This window comes from Brachionichthys hirsutus, chromosome 15 (assembly GCF_040956055.1).
Source record: "Brachionichthys hirsutus isolate HB-005 chromosome 15, CSIRO-AGI_Bhir_v1, whole genome shotgun sequence".
NCBI lineage: Eukaryota > Metazoa > Chordata > Actinopteri > Lophiiformes > Brachionichthyidae > Brachionichthys > Brachionichthys hirsutus.
The window spans coordinates 3573717-3590063 of NC_090911.1; the positions used below are offsets into that span (position 1 = coordinate 3573717).

Below are 16347 nucleotides of genomic sequence, written 5' to 3' on the forward strand. Positions count from 1 at the left end.
CACTAAAGACATTTTAGAAATCCTAGTACGCGATGACATAATTGCATAATGCCTGCCAATGAGAAAAGCATATAGGGAGGATAGAGTAGAAAGGACGAGCCGCTACAAGAAGACTAACTAGTAGGAACCCCAAAAGAGAGCGGGCGAGGGGACGGAGGGTAACTGGGGTAGTGAGTCATCTTAGGAAGGCTGGGGGAGGGATTCGGGGCCGAAGTTGCCCCAAAAGTTAAAGGGGCGCCTCCATTTGGCAGTGGAACAGCACTCTCAGGAGCCAACGCCGCGCCGAGGGAGAGGGTGCACACAATGCTGTTGTCGGACAAGAAGGCCATTTCAGTGTCGTGAGATGAAGGCATTCGAGTAGGCAGCCAGGTCACAGTGTTGGAGCTAAAAACCTCAGGTGCAGATGATGCACGCCGTCCTTCTACACGGTTTCCACTGGGCTGGGATCGTGGGATTCTGGGATGGAGGAGAAGAATAGTCACTCGGCAATAATGCGTGCATCGAAACAGTGAGGCGCAACGTACAGACGCACTGGCAGGAACTGCAAAATGCATCTGGTAAAAAAAACTATTCCCGTTTATTGGGCTAGTGCAATGCACCTTCCAATAGTCCTTCACATCTATTGCATTAATTTCCTTAATTAGTGGCAGACAAATGTTTCGTACATTCTAATAAATTCCTATAATTCACCAGCTCATCTGTCAGAATTAAAATCAAAATATCAGATTCATTGATATTTTTTAGTTTATTCTGTATTTGTCTTGAAGAATCAATAAAACGTTTGTAAGCAGGTATAATACATTCTATTATTGTTATTATTATTATTTACTTTGAGCTTTGAACTGCAGCGGTATTGTTCGATTTGGTGACATGTAAAATAAATGGCCTACATTAATCTTGAATTGCCCCTCACGGGGACAATAAAGTTTTTTCTGATGCTGAATCTGATTTATTTCTAGAGCCATGCCGACTTCTAAGGTTGACATATTTTTCCAAAAGGATCCTCAACGTTTAATTCCATGTCATTTTGTTAGCTCACCTGAGAGACATGACGAGTCTTCATCTTGCGACAGCGTCTTCTCAGAGGCCTGCTGTGAACGGGGGGCCTCTTGATCATCGTCCTTGTCTTTCCGAGGAGCGGGATGGGACTCCTCGAGCTGTTTGTCCTTGCCTTCTCCGTCTGTCTCTGCCTCTCCCTCCCCAGAGTCACTACTCCTGATGCTAAGGCGTCTCACGCGATACATAAAGTCCACGTCCCTCATCCGGGCCGGGCGCTCAACGGCCACCCGACCGGGGGAAATAGCAAGCTTGTTCTGCAGTGCTTCTATTCGGTGGCCCTGACTCAGCCTTTCTCCCTCTAGGCTAAGAGAAAGCCTTCGATCTAGGTTTGGGGGTACGGAAAGTGGCAGTCTATCTGGAGGGAATTCCGGCAATGCTGGGCGGTCTCGCCCCAGAGACCAGTATCCTAGTCTATGAACTGAGACAGCGAAGGGCTTCTTTTCTTGCGCCTGCTTGTCATCAGGCATTGAGTTCTCCTTCCGCTCACCATCGGTTGTCTGTTTCTCTGCACTGCCTTCAGGGTTTGGTCCTGGAATGCCTTGCTTCTGCCCAGAGTCTACTTCCTTAGTTACCGTGTTACCGCAACCCTGTTCCTTTGTGACATGGGGGTCTACAGGCACATCATTTGCTAATATGTTGGACGCACGCTCCTCTGTAGCGCCATCTGCTGGTATGATCTCAGAAGGGTTGGCCGTGCCCGAGTTGTCCGAGTTTTCTGCACAAGCGTTGTCTGTTTTTTCAGCTTCTCCAGTGTCCTCCCGTTGTAACAAGTCTTGCTCCCTGTCACCACAACGGTCCAAACCCACCTGACTCAAACTTGAGTCGTTCGGCTCTATTGCTCTTGTGTCTTCTGATGGACTTTCTAAGGCAGCGCGTTGTGGGGGACTGCCACTTTGATTGGTTGAGCTGTCTGAGCTGTTCTCCTCATGAAGTGGAGGCAGTGGGCCCTGTCTCATCTGATTCTCAAGCTCTCTTTTACAAATAGGACAATCCTCCTCTGAATCGACATTTACATCTTGAAGAAACTCCGGGTCATTACTTTTAAAATTGCCTGTGGACTGTTTGGCATCTGCTGGGTCTCTGGACTGACGCAAAGTCTGACATATATCCTCATAATCCGGTGGACTAGTGAGTGTAGAGGCGTCCTGCATGGGCTGCCTATCAGCCCATGGCACTTCAGCTGATGTGGTGTGTGTTGTTGGGCTAAAGTCACAAAGTGGCGTTTCGATAGGCTCATCTGGCAAGTCTAGTTTCACTGTTCGGCCATCTTTGCTGTGTCTGCGCGAAAGATGCGAAACAACCCTGTATTCTCTGAAGCCGGTCTCCCGAGGCGGGACAGGGAGCTCCTCCCGAAGCTGCTTGCTGAAGGTCACAGACTTTGTTGCAGGCCTGGAGAAGGCGCTCTTTATGTCCCTGTAATCTGGGTCGACAGACCAACTCACGGCACTACGCCTCAGGCTGCTGGGCTTGTTGAGAGGCTGAGACGTCAAACGGATTTTGATACTCTCAGGGATTTGGACAGAACCATTGGGGGCGTTATTGCTGGCAGTGCCGAGCTCCAAGATATCTTTGTAGGCCTCATTGAGATCCTCTATGCACTTGTCAACACTGGGCTGTTTGCTGCTCTGCTGCTGCTGATCCTGGACCTCCTTTTTGATGGTCTCCAGCTCTTTGACAGCATCCCATGGTCGCTGGTTGGTCGGTTTCAGCAGGAACTGCTCCAGTGGCTCCTGTCCACTGGTGGCTGCTGGGTTGGTCTCCTCTGCACTTCCTGAGGGTGGTACGGCTGGCTGCTGAGCTGTGCTCTTGTTCAGCTGGTTGGAGAAGGTCGACGTTAGGGAGAATGCGCTGTTACTTGACAGTTTCAGGCTCTTGACTCCCTTTATAGGGAAAGTGAAGGTACTGCCCACTGCAAGTCTGCTATCTGGAGGGGCGTCAGTGTTGGGAGGGGCAGGGTCTTGTTGTGCTTCCTTGTTTTCGGGGGCAGGTTTTCGGGCTTCTGGGCTGGTTTGTGTCTCCTGGTCTCGATACTGGTTTGCAGGCCAGGATCCCGACAGCTTCATCTCCTTGTAATGGTTGATCTTGGGGGGTCTGCAGGATACCTTTTTAAACATTTTGCTGCTTGCTCTACTGCTTGCTTTGCTGCTTGCTATGCTACCTGTCAGCGCTTGGAGCTCGGCTTCAGCTGATGATGTGCTTTGGAGACTTTGGTTTGTTAAATGGCCAGTCTTGTTGTCACTGGGACTATCCGCTGGGTCTGGGGATTTCTCGTTGTTGTTATTCTGATCACGGATTATCCCAGTGAGCTGCGGCGTAGCAGGGACAGACACCAAGCAAAATATCGTTTCACTAAGTCGCTTTTTCAGATTCCTGCATTTGTCTTTTTCTGGTAGCTCGGGCAGTTCAATCTTTTTTACTTCCGTCACAGTTTCTGAAACACTCTGGTCAGCTGGCTTGGATGGGGGAGGCGGCGGTTTACCCAGGATAGAAGAAGGAAAAAACTGAGCACGGTTTTGTTCAATAGCTATACTCTCATTCTTTTTATTCATTCCCCTGTTGCACCATCGATTGCTGCTGTCGTTATCATTGAGAGCTATTTTGCGGTTGTCTGTATTGAGAGCTGATCCCTGAGGAAAGGCACTGTCATGTGGAGATTGTCCTAAAATCTTAGCGGACGGAGTCTCTTTATTCATGTTCCGTATTTTGTCTGAGTCAGTGAGAGAACTTCCGCTCGGCCCTCCTGAGATTTGCTTCGCTCTTGGGTCTTCGATCAGTATTTGACGGGCGTGGCCTGGTTGTTCTTCATGTAGAGAATGTACCTGTCTTCGATAGGATGCAGCGCGATCGCCATAATATTCCAGCCAAGAACCACCTGTGGGTCTGGATAGCCATCTCCCAGGATCGGAGGTGGGCATCTGGAGGGAGTTTGCCCTCCATCGCAGGCTTGCCATTGCATTGCGGCTGAGTGAAATTGACCTTGGGGGAAGGATTCTTCTATATGATGGGGGTGGGATGTATCCGGGGGGCTCCATTCCAGAAATGGTAGAGTGTTGTGTGAAATAGTCATGTCTCAGGTCCCCTCCCCTTGGGAAATAGCAGGACCTTTCTTTTTGTTTGGCACCCTGGTCTATAGCGAGCATTTCTGCACTGCCCCTGGTCTGCTGGTGAATCTCATATGACGGAGGCTGTAAGGGCCTGCTAAACCTCGGCTTTGGTAGAAATGCAACATGGCTGCTGGGCCCAGCATTTCTACCCCAACGATCCCTGACTACAGCACCACCATAGATGTATCTGCTATATGGCCCAGAGAAAACAGTTCTATTTATCCTCTGTTGTCTGTCGGGTAGGCTTGGTCTGGATGGAATGAGCTCTCTGCCACTTGATTCAGGAGATAACACTCTGGGGAGAGACTGAGATTTTGTTTTAGTTCGAGGGTGAAAAAAGCCCACCGGGGTCCTCAACCGATACTGGCCCTGGGCCCACCTGTCTCCGTCTCCATCTGACAGTTGCCTTCCGAGGCCAACAGCGGGCCTCCACTCCTCCGTACCGAGGCTCTGGCACTTCCTTTCCTCGGTTACTCTTAGTTGACCAGGGGCGGCATCCATGTCTCTGAGCCAGGAAATGTCCTCCCATAGCTGCTGTGCTTGTCTTTCTGCTCTGTGTTCCTCGGCTGTAATCAGGGCCTGTGGCCTCCACGCACCAGCAGAGGCCCTCAGCTCCCGTCCATCGGCATAGTCCAGAAGGATGCTGAAGTCCTGGCCCCGCCTGCGCCAGTAGGAAACGTCCCTCTCATCGTAGCTCAAAGGCTCAGAATAAGCCAAACTGGGAACGTCATAGAACCTGCAAAGACAGATATTTCAGTGTCAGACAAATTGATCGTGTTCATTGTGGTGACTATCAAAGTAAAGTATTTTTGCCACTTCTTTTAAAACAGAATTAATCTACCTGCATTTTTACTGCACTAAGTGCCATATGTCATTTGAAAGGTTATGAGCATTTCAAATATTAAGATAAATTATGAATATATTTATATATGTTAAATATAAATTAAGATTTTTTTAAAAAACTGTACTGAATTCTAATTCACAATAAATATATTTTTTCTTTGTCAATGTAAGTTTATGCTATTTGGTTTCTTTGCTAACATAATAAAGCAAACTCTACCTTCAATCGACTATTGCTGACAAACAACTTTGTACTCGTTAAATCACACTCTAATTTTACAGGTCTGGTTTTCTCAGGCTAATTCTCTTGGTGTGGTGAAAGCTGCTGCTGCTTTCAGCACACACCCTAATATCCATGAATTTCCATAAGCTATTAGTCAGATCCAAGCATGTCTTAGCTTAAGCTACCTTAATGACAGTTACGATGGCGAGAGGGCATGTGGGCTTGAAATTCATACATAACCATCAAACCTTTCAAAGGAAAGAGATCAATAGCTGCATTTTCTCTTGTGACACGCGTCATGTAACACCATGATTTGCACTTCCATACAAAATAAGTATAAAATGTAAGATATCGCAAAACATTTTACAACACATTTGTGAAACTAGAGTACCTGCACTGCATGACGTGCCTGCGTTCGTCACTCTACTCATTCCTCTCAGCAGCATATGCTACTGTATGGCTGAGGGGAGCCGCACTGTGCACACTTGCCCAGCAACATGCTTACATCACAGAGCACGTGCTGGGCGTGATTCGGTGTGCCACTGTTTACAGTGGTGTGATTACGCGCCTGTCTTGAGGCATGTTCAGTTTCTCCACTGTCTGCATCTGCCTGCCTGGTGGAAGCCGTGGAGAAGTCGGAAGTGCACCGACCACATTTCTGCGTGGCTCATAAACTACTCAAACAAGCGCACAGGCACCTTTGATGAGTCCTTACATCCCAGGACAAGGTAACAGGGAGCTGCAGCTGCAGCCACGGCGTTCTGCAGCTCTGAAAGGAGGGGAATGGGAAGAGACGGAGAAAAAAAAAAAAAGCCTGCGCAGTGCAGACTCAGTTTTGCATGCTTAAGGGCCCCGGTGATAACAGGGAGAGGAAAAGAGGAAGGTAAAGGGTGCGAGAGAATGCAGAAATCCACTCACCCGCTGTCTGTGGCGAGAGAATCACCCAAGGGCCCAGCGTCACCGAGGATACCGATGCCGATACCAACATCTTTTCTCCTTTGGTTTCTTTCCACACTTTCATTGTCTGCGATGGGGTAGGCCTTCACCAGCGCCGGCCTGATGCCATAGATGCCTGTGATAGATGGCCCCCGGTCCGCCTCATACCCGTTCAGAGCCCCCCGACCAGCCCTGTTGTCTACAAGTTCACGCTGGCAATCAGCAGGGCGCTTGTCAAAAGGAGTGGCAGAGGGAGGGTCGCTCTTGGGTAGTTTGTATCCGTGCGAAATGAGGAGGTCCTCCACGCTGTACATGGTGGTGGCGCTCACTTCCTGGCAGGAGAGCAAAGGTGGTGTTGCCTTACGCGCAGAGCTGCTGATGGAAGCTGGAGCACGGCGGCTCAGAGGCCATCACTGGGGGAGGACAGGGGAAGGGTGGGATTCATTACAGCAACACATGACGACTGCGTGACACTTGCAACAGGTCCTTTACCTTCCCACATGTGTTAAGCTGTTAGTTTTTTAGCACTATGATGACCGCTCAGTGACTATCTGTGCTAAACATGAGGCACCGGTATAACTTAGAAACAGCATGCATGGTGTTTCATCCGTTCTCTCTGGTCCAGCTATTGTTCCTGAATATTCTTGAAATGCTATCCTACGCCGAGAAACCAGAAAATGTGTGATGTAGCCACACCCTCATCTCTCCAAACTGTCTAAGTACATTTTCCATAAGAATTCCTGATTGAGAGTTGCTCCCGTCATTAAATCCCTGCGTCCAAGACGATTCCTCTGCTCTTTGTCCGAGATAAATTCAGTTGAATTATAATTTAACCCATGCAGGTTCTAGGCGGCTCGTTGGTCACTGCAGTCAGCGTCATCACTCTATAGACGATGATGATGATGAATATATTTATTAGATAGAATGTTACAGAGTAAGAAAACAACAACTAATTCCCAATAGATTTGATCAAATCTGTACAACTATGTCTGTCTGAGAGTCTCAATGTGACCTCCGTCATAATGTGTGTTGTTTGTTGGCTTTTCAGGAACGTAACACAGCCTTCACCCTGCATGGTGTAAATGCACACACTGCCAGTCCGTTTCTGTCGTGACATGAAGGAAACAACATTTATCACATGGAATTTAAGCTTTCGGAATCAGAAAGTTCAGAATAGTTTTGCATTTACGGCGCAAACAATCTGAATCAACATGAAATGTGACTGTGAAAGGAACTGAAAGGAGAACATTAATCTCATTAAGATTTTATGTCATGTTGTGACACATCTAAAAATGTTTGTCTAGTTTTATACATCTCAACTAAATGTGGTACAATCTTTGCATTCGTGATGGTATTTACTTCCTCATTTCTGTATAATCTGTATGTGCACATTAGTCCAACAATTCTTTCTGTGTTTGACATGTCTCTCAAAATCTATTCATTGTTCACAACATACCGGTATATTGTAATATTAAATTTAGGTGCCAATTCTGCATTGGTAAAATACAACATGTGTACAATAAATTACAAACTGATGATTAGTATCTCATTTGAATAGTAATTTACTTTGTGTAGTTAAAATTAGAAAATGGTGAAAATTCAGCTCACTGTGATGTCATCCAATCAACAGAAAGAAAAAAGCTCACATTTTTCATTTTGCGAGAAAATTGCTTAAAGATTATTATAAAAACGCAGATTATCAATGTACTTTTGATCGAGCCTTAATTTCAGTGTTTCAAGTAAATAATAAAGTACCAGCATGGATTCAGAGTTCCATGTGGAACCGTTCTCCTGGGTTCCTGCGATCTCTTACATGTGAAGCCCTGTTTGTCTGACATATTAATCGGAGACGAGAACAGTCGATCCAGTCTGGAGCTGATATTAGATTCCTGGTGGGAACGTATAAGTGACTGAACGCTCATCGTGTTTCCACTCGCATAGCGTCTCACTTTTTATTTTGTGTAAGGTGGCCCTTTAAGGACAAATAAAATGTTGAATCGAAAACTTGGAATAAAATAAGACTGAAAACAAAATATCTAATGCATAAAAATAATGTGGTTCAAGCTGGCGGAAAGAAAATCTTCTCTCCTCCACTGACCTCAGGATGACCTTAACATTTCTAATGCCACAACATTATCATGTAAAAGGCTGAGCAGAAAATCTCTCAAACTGCAAAATTATTGTTTGCAAATATCTTTTGAAGGACAGCGCTGCTTAAAATGGATTAGGCCGTTTCTGACTATCATTGTAGCTTCACTGGCGTGACACTGAAAAGCTGATGGCTCCGTCAAGGCCTCTGACGCACACCCAAAGTCCTCCGACTACTCCGGGATCTTCGAGTGTAGTCAATCCGTAGTTTGGCAAATGCAACAAAATCAAGTCAAGAGCTTCTTGAATAACTTCCTATTCAAGAAGAGAAGTCAGAGAAGAGGAGCTTGCTTGAATGCAGCGTTTCATCAGAGACAACCATGCACAACGATCGCCGTGAGAATACGGCTCGGGTTCGGGGAACCCCTTCAACAGGCTGGTGATTCTCACTAACTCATTAACTGATTCATGATATCTGTAAAACATTTCATGTCGCCAGTTCACTCGCATTCACACTAAGAACCACCAGTTCACCAGGACGCTGCAGGGTCGGAACCCGGGACCGGGAGAACGTCCAGATCTGTCATTCGATTGTTGATATCAGTAATTCAGTGTAACTAGCAAGAATAACAATTACATTTAGATACAAACTAATTTTCACTTTTTGAAAAATTCTTCTGATGGGTAAAAATATTAAGTTTGTATTTCAATTATTGTATTTCTGATGTGTCCAACACATTAATAAATCCTTCCAAAGATGGCATCAAAATTATAGTCATTTTAAGTATTTGCAAAGGCAATGAAGATTTGTGAGACTTTAAATGTTGATATGCGAATCTATTTCATAAGAACTGCAGCTAAATACATAATGGATACATTACTGGTAGAGTTCTGTGTGTCCGGCCCGAATTACTGGTATCTGTCATCGAGTTAGGATGGAAGCCGGTAGCACTCGCTCGGGTACATGAGCCTTCTTTTACATACAATCAACAAAAGTACAATTGAACAACGCATTTGTGCATGCACATTATTGTCAAGCTGAGAGCGACACGAATGTTATGCATGAGGGGAATTGGCAGAAAGGGCAGGACTGTCAGAGTCATTCGGTGAGTCAATATAGTCCCTTTTTAATAATAATAATAATAAATCATTATCTGAGGAGGTGCATTGTTGACTTTCCTGCATGCTCAGCATTAACTTAGACGATGAGACTAAATACACTCAGAGTTTTAGAAATTAACTTTATCTGATCATCCCCCACCCAGAGCCGAAGAAGGGAGGCCTGACAGACTGCATGCGCAGGTAGAGGCCACTGTAACGCAGCAGCAGCAGCAGCCTGACTGCTGAGGGAGTGAACCTACATCTTACCTAGTGACAGGGAAAACAGAGCACCACGGAGCAGGCTGATCACGCACACACACACACACACACACTCATCTAAAGATCAAGTTCAGCACGTTTCTAAAACTCAAACTCTGAAACACACCCTCCTCACCATAATCTCCAATGGATGATAACTCCAGCTAATGAATGAATAATGATTGGAAATAGATCCGCTGTATCACAACCTGCAGCTATCAATAATATATCAGCTGCATCCAATGCATAGACACAGAATGACCTACTATATATCCTTGCTATATCCTACTGCAGTGTTACATGGCAGCGCCTACATCACATTGACTGCTAAGAAGGGTGTCCCGCCCCTATCAGGAAAAAAAAAAAGCAGCCTCTACCTGCACGGTAAGTTCAAAATGCAGCCACGCAGCGGTCATGTTTCCGCGAAAACCGCTTGGCAACATCATAACCTGCTAAATGTGGCCCAATAAACGCACGCGGCGTGGCGCGGCGCGGCGCGGCGCGGCACGGCGCGTCTCCACCTCGCCGCGGAGCTGTCCAGCGTTCTGAAGCGTGTGCAAGTTGACGCGCGGCGAACAAGGAGGCTTTACAGATGCGTGTTTACCAAGACCCACTGCCCTGCGCTACAGAGGAAGCTACGTGAGCCACAGAAAGAAAAAAAAATGCACAACGGCAACCCCTCCCCAGAATGAAGCCAGTGTGGTAAATCTCAGCACGCAGCAAGATGCCGTAGCGCAGCAGAAAGGAATCAGGGCGTAGCGGCGCAGAGACGCAGAGACGCAGAGACGCATACCTGAGAAGATGCTTGGCGCGGCCGTCGCAGTTTCCCTGCGCCCAGCTTCAGCTGCGGAGCCTGAGAGCACCGAGCATGCCTATTGGTAGGCAGAGACGGGCTGGTTGCTGCCTGCACTGGGTTCTCCTCACTACAGCTGGGGTGGGGTGGGCTCCTCACACGCACACCGCGACAGAGAGGGATGGCAGAATGGTTTCTCCCAAACTCTACCGCCTAACTTTGCTTTTTTTTTTCATAGCAACAGTCTTTTTTTTTTTTCTCCATTCAGTCTGGCATATTGGCGGCCATGATAACTTGGGGATGCCTATGGAATAGTGAGACCCTCGTCTTTTTCTTAGTCTCTGTCTGCTCGATTAAAACGGGAACACTCCTTGTGTGTTTCCAAAAAGAAAGGTCAGTGACCGCTCCTCCTCAGGTAATGCTCCAATAAAAGGTGCGCCAGGCAGTGGCAGATTTTCACAACAACCCCCATGTGTCTTTTTTCCCACATTGTTATTTTCAGAAAAACAGGATGGTCCCCCCCCCCCCCCTCCTTCCAATTCAAAGACAGCTTCCCGAGTTAAATGTGCTGGACTCAGGCCATGCTGCAGTCTGAGGGACCCCTCTTTGAGAGGTGACGGTCATCCCACAGATCCACTCACAGACCCCTCCACCTCGTTGCGTACCCACTGGACTCCATACGCAGCTCGTCTTTTTCACATTTTCGTTAGGTAAAAAGTACCCGGCATCTGGTGCTACTTTTTTATGGTTCCATGCAGAGCAGAGGATAGAAGGTCACTTGAAATGTCACATACCACTCTTTGGTCAATGCCCAGTGAGCACAGCGTATACCCTCCACAGCACCGATCAATGGCTGCCGCGCCCAAACAGCTGTACTGGAGCTGTTGTGTTGAGGAGGAATAGATGTTTGAATAGAATAGAAGAGAATAGAATAGAAGAGAAGAGCACTTTATTGTCATTACACACGGTGATGCAATGAAATTAAACAGGCTCAGCACAGTGCAAAAATCAAGTCAAGCAATGCAATAGACACAATCGAAAAAGAAATCAAGTCTTAAACAGCCAATAAGAGGATTGTAAAAGGTGTGTAATTCTGCATGCCCCCCCCCCCCCCCAGCCCTGAGAATGTACTGTCCCTTGATGGAAAAGCACCTGCAGAACAATGCTACATAAAGGGAGGATTATTGATCGTTTGTCACCTCAACTAGCGTTGTTCCACCGGTGTGTGTTGGATGCTTCATTGGGTGGCTTGTGGGCAGATTAACACAAAAATTACTGAATACTCTTCAATGACGGGGGGGGGGGGGGTCGGTCAGAATAGGCCCCAATTAATGTTTGACATGCATCTGGACTTTTTTTTTTTTACTTGGGCGTAACATTTTCTTTGATTCATCATGAACTAATGGATGGATCTTGATGAAATCAGTAGTATGTATGTCGGGTGTTGGAGTCTGAGAGGAAGCGATTAAAAATAAAAAGAAACTCCCGTAACCTCATAATTACCCCCGCCGAGGCGGGGGTTATGTGATCGCCGGCGTTTGTCTGTCCGTCCGTCTGTTAGCGAGATAACTCAAAAAGTTACAGATGGATCTTGAATTTGGATTCCAGCCTTCAACCATTCTTGTTGTAGAACCCTGAATTTTGCATTAAGTGAGAATATTTAAAGTCCATAACCAATTCTGACTTGCTAAAACTCTGCCAATTGTAGCCAATCAGCAGGTCTGTTAATTCCATACCAAGTAAAAACAGTTGTTTCCTGCACCTCTGTTATCATACATATTTAACAAAGGAAGCGGGTTTCAGGCGTTAACTGGAAAACAATTCCTGCAAAAGACACTCCTGAGCAAAAGGTCAGGATTGGTTAGTCGAGGTCCAGGTAATCCTTACAGAGACCTCTACTGTAATGTAAATCACTTTTCATTCTGTTTTACTATTTGCGAGTGTAAGATTCTCTTCAGATATATCGACCTATGAATATTCAGAAGGTGCTTAGTTCCTTTACATTGTACAACATTAAGTAAAACAAAAAAAACAGACACAAATTCCACAAGCTCTCAAGAATGCAAACATAAATCTATGGCAATGGTTTTTGGAATATGCAACCGCTCTTTAAAATACATCCTGGATATTCCATCCTGGATAAGGTTCTGCCAGTAATACTCATCTCTATGGCAACTTAACGTGTCGCTTGGCGGATGGCGTTCCTTATAGTACCTGTGTTTCCATATCAGGGCGGCTGTAAGCAAACGACTTTCTCTGCTCTGACGGTTGGCATTCATTGATGTTCGCCATGTTTTTACCACCATGGAAAGATTCAGTCCTCCACACATCTCAGTTTCAGTTTCATTTTATGAAACAATGAGATTTAAGCTATATCTGGGTTTTTTTTTAAATCACAAGACAGATTTCCATGAAACTTAATGGAAGGATGGGATGTGAGCCAGAAAAGAAAGCATTAAGTTCTGGTACAGGTCCAGAAGGAGGAGTAGGTGCAGCAGTTTCTTTTAGAACTTGGCTTAAAATTAAACAATGTTATGCTAATTATTTAACACCTGAACTAATTTACACAAATCATTCCAATACAACATGTTGCTATGGCCTCTTCTTGTAGCTCCAAATGTCACCAGCTCGTTCCAAACTTTAACTGCCAGCCTTTTTGTGCTGAACCGGCAGCATCCGGGAGGGAACGTTTGGGAACGTTTGGGAACGTTTGGGAACGTTTGGGAACATTTGATTGTTTTACTGCGTCGGCTTGGTGCATCTGAAAATTTCAACTGACTGCAGTGTAAAAACAATGAGGTGTGTGTGTGCGTGTGTGTGTGTGTGTGTCCATGCAGACCTGAACCCTCTGCCCACCTTGATGTATGCAGCATATAGCCCACCTAGAAACGCACTAACTGCTCCAACCACAGCCAATGAAAGGAGCAGGAAGCTGCTTGCTGATCCACACGCAGCTCAAGCTGTGGCGTTGCTCTATTTGGGTGCTAAATGTCCCGCAACTATTTGCACACTTTGGTTGTTGCTTGTTTTGTCCTGGACTGGTAGAATACTGTGGATAGGATAAAGCAAAATGAAGGAAAACAGTTGCAGGCTGTAAAAACAATACGATTAGCTAATGATGCTAAAGTCCATAGAGTTAAGGGGGGGGGGGGGGGGGGGGGCTGCAGAGACAGCTGGTAATCCTCTGGGGGGTCATGAATGATCCCTTTCATATCACACAATCAGCTGATCTATATCTATTGAACAAATATTGACTTTAATCTCCTTCACAAAAAACGAAAATGCACCATATTTTAATGATTCTAAGTATTTCAGGCTTTAGAAGTTTTTATTAACAATGATTGTCATATCGTTTCACATCGATGTCACATTATTGATCTATTATTTTAAAAACTGATTTCAGTTGTCTGAAATTTTTCTAATCTGCATTAAAAAAAAAAATCCACTCCTATTTATTTGTGGTAAAACAAGGCTGTCATATCAGTGAAGATAAATATTGATTTCAACTCAGCTAGCTCATGCACAAAAAGCAATTAATTAAAATCCTAATGAGAACTTTGAAATGCCACATGAGGTTCATGTCTGCGGTTGAATTACTGGATGCAGAGTCATACGTATCCCTTCACTCCTAAACAGTGCAGCGATGCACCTTTATACCTGCTGCACCTTGAAACCTGCTGCAGATGTATGTCTGCAGCAACATCCTGACGGCTGGACTCCAGAAAACACACCCTGATGCCCGTTAATAGCTTTACTCAAGTTTATTTTTACAAACTTCTATTTCTATGTTGATCGTCGATATAAAAAGTCAATATCCTCCTTGACTTATTTTTCAATATCAAGGTCATTTATTTTTTCCATCTCAAGGTCACTGCCGTGCTTCGTCACCAATCGGTCTTACGCAAATACAAAACAATAATGCCTCATCATCACTGAGAATTCCCAGAATGTCTCCCATCAGTTGCAAAGGTCCAGTTCAAACACACATTAACATGCACATTCACAGAAACACAGACGCTCTGCCCTCTCCCTGTCCCCAGCTCCCGTTGCCTAGGAGACAGCTGAGGGGACCCCATCCCTGTACTCACCAATAGGGCTGTGTCACTAACTGGAGGAAGAGATGCGGGATCTTTATCGCCATCTAGCAGCCAAGACAGAGAAAGACATTTCTTTCTTGCTATTCTTTATTTATTTTTTTTGAAGTAGAGTCTGCCTAGTAACTCAATCTGCTGACTTCCCCTGGCGATGACATCCAGCCCTGAATTCTAAATGAGATGCCTCAGGGCTTTATGGAAGATGGGCCATTGATCAAAAAGGAGCCAGATGGGTTAGTGATTGCAACTGAACAAAAAGGTGTGTTTGCAATGCAGCAAGTATTACACTTTTAAAAGGTTACTTCTTCAATGGATAAATCTTCATCACATTTACTTGCGTATACTATTACTACCCTATTACAGTATTTTACATGTCAAAAGCATTGTTATGGATAAATCTACACAACCTTAGATAATGTCTGTACTGTAGGGTGTACACTAAAAAAAGTAGGGAGCCCCACTGCAATGTTAAAATTATATCTATATGTAAATACATCAATAATTACTACACTGTGCAATTAATAGAGTGGTAATCAGTAAAGTACACACCTTTATCAAGGTACAAATACATTGCTCACATCTGCGCCGCTTTTTTATTGAAAATCAGTGCAGTAGTTTTGTGTTATGCTGTTGACAACCAAAGGGCACAGGGAGCAAACAAACACCTTGGGGTAGAGCAGTAATTATGGGATGTGACAGAATCCTCTGTTCTATTTTTGTAATGGTACTTTTTAAATAAAGTTTATTGTGTAAATAACAGGAATACCGTCGGGCCTTTCTTCCTTCACCACATAACATAAAAATGTGTGTGTAACGGTTGGCACCGTCATCCATACCTGGACAGGTGTATATTATATACACGGTAGTTCTGAGGCCATCAGCATGGCAACGCGCTGGTTTGTGTCTTTTATATATATATATATACCTGTATATTTAGTTTGTGTGGTACAATTCCTCATTACAAGTATTTCTCTACTACATGATAATAGTTTAAGTCTTTGATGAGTCCTACATAAATTGGTCAACAGTTTTGACTACCCAGAACTACAAAGTTCTAACCATTCTAAGTACTACTACTTTATATATGTTTAATAATTTATTCTGTGACAATTGAACTTGTGTTATAACATAGTCATAAATGTAGCGAGTAAATCCTTCACCTGTAAAGGAAAAGATGATGAAGTGTCATGCAGTATATAATGTTTAAGTACTCAACTATGATGTCAGCTCCATTATTTCATATTGAAGGATGGTGCATAACTAAATTTGACTGGCTGCACTCCAAAACCTCATTTTGCACTAATTTATTAAGCTGTATTAGTACTCTAAAAGAGTACTAGATGAATGTATTCCACTGTTACATACAAGATGCATCCTGTAATATAACTTATTATCAGATAAAACATTCTGCTTCTTGTGTTTGGTTTCTTTGCTAAGCGTTTTCATGTCACCTGAAACACCTGGACTCAGCAGCCCACCTGAGGGACGGGGTCCACTTGTTGGGACATTAAAATGAACACCAGGGAAGACAGATGTTTGAGAGACGGTTAAAGAAGACATCCATGCAAAACCATCAGAGGTGGAGGCCTTCAATATTAGCTGTCCTCCACATCAAAGGACGTTTTGGGTTCCCTCCCCAGGTAGCTCAAATCTCATCCAGGTGAACAGGCGGCTCCACCCTCCCTGGGATGGGAGCCCACAGCAGACACCTTAACTGAGACAGTTGTTCTGGAATATATTGCAGTTTATTCATTCTAACAGGCGTGTTAAATAATAAAAACATCAAGTAAAAATGGCCACATATACAATATATGCAGCAGCAAAGCAGGAGAGAGGCAGAGCTGGACCGGA

At 44.8% G+C, this 16347-nt stretch overlaps 1 protein-coding gene across 1 annotated transcript; it reads right to left on the reverse strand.

The window, feature by feature from the left end:
- Nucleotides 1-421: 421 nt before the first annotated feature.
- Nucleotides 422-6476, reverse strand: LOC137905064 (junctional cadherin 5-associated protein). The gene is made up of 3 exons (XM_068749288.1): nt 6145-6476; nt 1040-4899; nt 422-456 (listed from the first exon to the last, which is right to left on the reverse strand). The coding sequence occupies exons 1-3, from the start codon at nt 6474-6476 to the stop codon at nt 422-424; spliced, it is 4227 nt and encodes a 1408-aa protein (XP_068605389.1).
- Between the last annotated feature and the right edge of the window lie 9871 nt (nt 6477-16347).

What these genes read in the sequence shown, in the direction of transcription:
- LOC137905064 (XM_068749288.1), bottom strand. Translation starts at nt 6,476, where the DNA reads ATGTACAGCGTGGAGGACCTCCTCATTTCGCACGGATACAAACTACCC. An exon ending in TCTCTCGCCACAGACAGCGG is followed by an intron (nt 4,900 to 6,144) that starts GTGAGTGGATTT and finishes CTGTCTTTGCAG; the next exon opens with GTTCTATGACGTTCCCAGTT. An exon ending in AGACTCGTCATGTCTCTCAG is followed by an intron (nt 457 to 1,039) that starts GTGAGCTAACAA and finishes CCTCCATCCCAG; the next exon opens with AATCCCACGATCCCAGCCCA.